General features: G+C 67.2%; 1 protein-coding gene across 1 annotated transcript in view; it reads right to left on the reverse strand.

The window, feature by feature from the left end:
* The window catches only part of DCHS1 (dachsous cadherin-related 1), a 41,562-nt gene extending 36,487 nt beyond the window's left edge, over positions 1 to 5,075 (reverse strand). The window contains exon 1 of the mRNA XM_019524636.1: positions 3,201 to 5,075. Coding sequence (XP_019380181.1) covers positions 3,201 to 4,958 — 1,758 coding nt within the window. The 5' untranslated portion in view covers positions 4,959 to 5,075. The remainder of the gene's footprint in view (positions 1 to 3,200) is intronic.
* Between the last annotated feature and the right edge of the window lie 159 nt (positions 5,076 to 5,234).

Raw genomic sequence — 5,234 nt, forward strand, 5'->3', positions numbered from 1 at the left:
CCCCTCTCCCGGCTGCAGTGGAAACGCGGCTGCCGCTCCAGGGGAAATGCTACTTGAATTAATCATGGCGCTGGCCGCTGTGCCAAGCCCAGGAGGAGGCTGCTGGCAGCGCCAGGAAATAGCTTTCGCAGGAATTTGGAAGGAGTGCACTCCTCCGGCTGCAGCAGCGTCGCCGCCTCCCCCACCCTGCGCCCCACGTCCCCGCCACCCAACCCCACACACCCCGCACCCAGCTGCTGCCCGTCCTTGCCCTGGGCATCGCCTCAGGCTGGGAGGGAGGCAGGGGCTCCCTCCTCATGCCCAAAGGCCCAAGGGCTGCGTACCCCAACTCTCCCCCCCGACAGTGCAACACACGCAGCACAAGGCTTGCCCAGGCACTGCCCTGGGACCAACCTGCACACACAGCACTGCAGGTTTGTAAGGGTTTACCCGTGGCATGACCTCTGCCCTCTGGATGGGGTGCACCACGAGCCTGTGCTGCCACGTGAGCACGGCCATGTGACAGGGGCGTCCTGCCATGTGTGCTCCCTCCGCGCCTGGCCTAGACAGGGAGCCCTGTGGGGCAGGGATAGCAGGCGAGGCTTGGCACCGTGGGCCCACCCCACTACGCAGGCGGAGGCTGCAGCGTGGACAGCCCACTGCTGGGGGTCCCCTCAGCCCAGCACCAGGTGCGATCGCATCTCCCAGGGCCCCGGTGGGGACCTCTTCATCTCCCACCGCGGTCCGAGGCCTGGTAGGGAGCGGGAAAGACCCAGAGAGGGCAACGCCGGGGCACAGGGCAGGTCAACTCGTGCCCTGCTTTTGTACAGAACAAGTGCCACGTCAGGGCCTACGGGGACAAACGTGGTCCGGGGCAAGGGCCACATGCGTTACGGTCGCAGAGCACTGAGAGCGGGGCTGCGTGAGCGGGCTCCCGGGGCTGCAGCAACACCCCTGGTGCGTGCCTGGGCAGGGACCCCAGAGACCCACCAGCCCCCTGGCCTCACGGGGCACGATCCCGGGGCTGGGAACCACAGCCAGACACGCTCCAGCTAGAAACCAGGCGCGGCCTGGGGCAGGGAGGGGGATGAACCGTGGGAGCCACTCACCCGGGGACCTGGCGGATGCTCCGTCACTGGGAGCGTGCGCACAGAGGCAGCCTCTCTGGGAAGCCCCGTCCTGGCCCACCTGCTCGGGGCTGGAGGGGATGGGCAGGAGGTTGACCGGGGGCCCCGCAACCCCTTCGCTCCAAGTTTGTGCCCTGCAGACCTCGGCCAGGTCCCCAGGCCTGGCTCCCCTTGCCGGGGCGCGGTGCCGAGCTGGCCGGCCGGTCCAGCCTCCGCTCCCAAGCTCTCACGTTTCCCAGCGCAGAGGAAGCGGCAGCAGATGTGCGAGCTGTTTGCTTTGTGCCGGGGCCACGCGGGAGTTACCTGCGCTGGGCCCAGCCGGGCGGCTTCCAAGCGAAACACCGAGCCCAGCCAAGTCCCCGCCGCATGGGGCCGTGCAGCCGGGGCTGCCTCTAGCCTCCCCCCAGCCTGGGGGAAGCAACACCTCCTGCGCGGCGTGGGCCCCGGCCCCCAGCCCTGCCACACAGACCCTCCTACCTCACCGAAGGCAGCCCCCCACAACTGCATTTCCAGAGGCCTCCCTGCCAGCAGCAGGAAGGCACAGGGGCTTCCCCGGGCAGGGAGCTGCTCCCCTCCCTTGAAGCCCCACCACAGGCCTGCCCTCCCCCCAGTTCAGCTCACTTCCCCCATCACTGGAGCCCCCCACGGTGCCTTGCACAGGCGCAGAGCCCTGCATCCATGGGAGCTGGGGTCCCCCCCACCACATCCCATGACCCCACACTAATGGCCAAGGAAATCCATTACAGGGCGACAGGTGTCCAGCATGGTCACACACCCCAGAACAGGCTGCCCGTGTGTCCGGCATGGTAATGCACCCCAGCACAGGCCGCCCATGTATCCGGCACGGTCACACCCCAGTACAGGCCACCCACATGCCCAGCACGGTCACACATCTCCACGCTGGCCGTCCATGTGCCCAGCACGGTAACACACCTCTGCAGGCCGCCCACACCCCAGTGTGGTCACGCAGCCCAGCGCACACCACCCACGTGCCCACCATGGTCACACACCCCAGCACAGGCTACCCACATACCCAGCACAGTCACACACTCCCACACAGGGCGTGCACATGCCCCACGTGGTCACACATCCCTGTGCAGGCTGCCCATGAGCCCAGCATAGTCACACTTTCAGGCAGCCCACCCATGTGCCCACCACGGTCAACCCCCCCAGCACAGCCCACCCGCGTGCCCACCAGTGCAAGCTGCCCACGTGCCCGGCACAGTCACACACCCCTGCATGGGCTGCCCACATAGCCGGCATGGTCACACATCCCTGCGGGCAGTGGCCCGGTATGCTGCCCTAGCTACGAGCACAGGTACAGGTACAAGGGTGTCCTGCATGGTGGTGACAGCCAGGGACTGGGGGTCAGGATACCGGGGTCCTTCCAGCTCAGCAGTGGCCAGCAGTGTTTCGGATGAAGGAAAGGTGCTGACTGCTGCCCAGAGCTGCCCTCTCACCACCAGGACCAGCAAAAGTGTCAGCGCCTTGAGGATGCTCATGTTCCACAGATGCCTGCTCTGCATTGGGAGGGTGGCTGAGGCACAGGTGGGAGCACAGCCTCCTCCCTCTCCGGCACTGCCAGCCTGTCCCCGGGGAGGCACGAGGGGCGCGCGGCAGCCAGGTGCTGGATTCAGCTGAAACTCCCCGGCTGCCAGGGGACTGCCAGCCTGGCAGGGCTTATCACGCAGGTTTGCAGTGCCCGCCTGCAGGGCACAATCCTGGCCGGGGTCTGTGCAGCACCCGGCACAACAGGGCCCTGATCCCGGCTGGGGTTTGCGCAGCACCCGGCACAACAGGGCCCAATCCATCCTGGCTGGGCCTGTCCAAGCACGTGCACCATGTGCCCACCTATTCCCGCTCCACACGGCCCAAACCTGGGACGTGGCAGCGAAGCTGCTAAGAGATGCCCGCTGCGCTCAAGACCGTTTACACCACTCTGCCCCCCAGGCCCTGCCCCAGAGCCCACTCAGCTCTGACCCCTTCCTCCTCCCGCACTGACCCCTGGCCCCAACTCCTGCCTTGCTGCCCCCACCCACTCTGCACCCCACTCCCCTCCCTTTTCCCTGCGCCTGCCCCGCCATCAGCCCCCACCTGTAGGAAGCAGGTCCCTGCAGGCGTGTTCTCCTTCAGGGACACATTATAAAAGTTGCTCTTGAATACGGGCTCGTTGTCGTTGACATCCTGCAACACCACGAACACCACGGCCGTGGAAGAAAGCGCGGGCGTCCCACCGTCCGTGGCCAGCACTGTCAGCTGGGGCTGGGGGTCCATCTCGTAATCCAGGGGGGCAGCAGTGGTGATGATGCCCGTGGCGGGGTCAATGGCGAACCAGCTGGCGTGGGTGTCGGGGCCCTGCAGGATGCTGTAGCGCACCTCCCCGTTCGGGCCCTGGTCCTTGTCCCGGGCGGTCACCTGCAGGACAAAGCTGCCCGGGTACACCACCTCGGGGATGCTCTGCCGGTACTCCTGCTGGTCGAAGAGCGGCGGGTTGTCGTTGACATCCGTCACCTGCAGCACGAAGGCAGACTCTGCCCGCAGCGGTGGCGTCCCCGAGTCGGTGGCCGTCACGCGCAGGTCGTAGGAGTCCCGCTCCTCCCGGTCCAGCAGCTGGTCCACGCAGATCAGGTAGATGATGTTGTCCTTGGTGGTGAGTGCGAACTTGCCGTCGCCGCCCTCCAGGGAGACGTTGACGTTGGCATACTCGCCGTAGTCGGGGTCCGAGACGGAGATGCGCGCCACGTACTGGCCAGGCTGCGCCCCCTCGGAGATGCGGGGCGAGCCATCCTCGCTCAGGAAGATGATGGTCATGGTGGGCTGGTTGTCGTTGTAGTCGCGCACGTGGATGGTGACAAAGGCTGTGGTGACCTCGGGGTGCACCGCCCGGTCCCGAGCCTGCACCACCAGCTCGTGCACCTTGCGCAGCTCGTAGTCCAGCCCCTTGTTGAGCCGGATGACGCCGGTGCGGGCATCGATGGTGAAGTACTGGTCGGGGTCGCTTTGGCGCCGGTTGATCTCGTACACCACAGCCCCATTGTCGCCCTCATCTGCATCGGAGGCGAAGACCTGCAGGATGCTGCTGCCGGGCTTCAGGTTCTCGGAGATGAGGGTGTGGTAGCGGCTCTGGTTGAAGGCGGGCGCGTTGTCGTTGACGTCCTGCACTGATACCTGCAGGGTCATCTGGGTGCTCCGGGGCGGGGAGCCACCGTCGTAGGCCTCCAGCACCAGGGCGTAGGACGAGCGGTTCTCCCGGTCCAGCACCCCGCTCACCACGAGCTCGGGCTGCAGGACCCCGTTGGGGCCGCGACGCGTCTCCAGCCGAAAGGCCTGCCCCACGTTGCCCCCCTTGATGGCGTAGCCCTGGGTGTTCAGCTGCCCGCTGTCGGCGTCGAAGGCGGGGTCCAGGGGGAAGCGGCTGCCGGCGGGCGTGTGCTCAGGGATTTGGAGGGCGCCGCGGCGCCGCGGGAAGGCGGGCGCGTGGTCGTTGATGTCGTTCACCTGGATGCCCACCTCCACCGTGACGCCCTCGGGGGTGACGGCAATGAAGCTGTAGCGGTCCCGGGTCTCCCGGTCCAAGACGCGGGCTGTCTTGATGATGCCCGTGTTCTCGTCGATCTCCAGGTCGGTGGCAACGCCGCTACCCTCCTGAGCCGAGATGAAGTACATGTAGGCAGTGGTGCCGGGGGGCAGCCCGGCGCTGATGTCCCCAATGATAGTGCCCGCCGGCTGCTCCTCGTCGATTTGGAGATCCAGGGTGCCCAGCACCGTGGAGGCCTGCCCCGCTCGCGGGCTCCCCAGCAGCAGCAGCAGCAGCAGCAGCAGCAGCAGGGCCGTCCCCTCCAGCCGCCCCATGGTCAGCAGCTCGTCGAGGCACGGTGATGGCAGCAAGGGTGGCTCTGTCTCCAGCGCGGTGCGCTCCGTAATCCTGCGAGGAATGCAGAGCAGAGGAGGCCGGTCAGGAGGGCAGCAGCAAGGGGCCAGGGGGAGGGGAGCCCTCCCAGGAGCCCACCACCCCCTGCCCCACATCCCCGCCCCCCACCCCAGCAGGCTGACCGGGCCAAGAGGATGCAGGGAAGGATGTGGCCGAGCAGAGCGGAGGTAAGGGGCCAAGGCGAGAGGCCTGGGCTG

The sequence above is a fragment of the Gavialis gangeticus genome, unplaced genomic scaffold, assembly GCF_001723915.1.
Source record: "Gavialis gangeticus isolate Ggan-Ray unplaced genomic scaffold, GavGan_comp1, whole genome shotgun sequence".
Taxonomy (NCBI): Eukaryota; Metazoa; Chordata; order Crocodylia; family Gavialidae; genus Gavialis; species Gavialis gangeticus.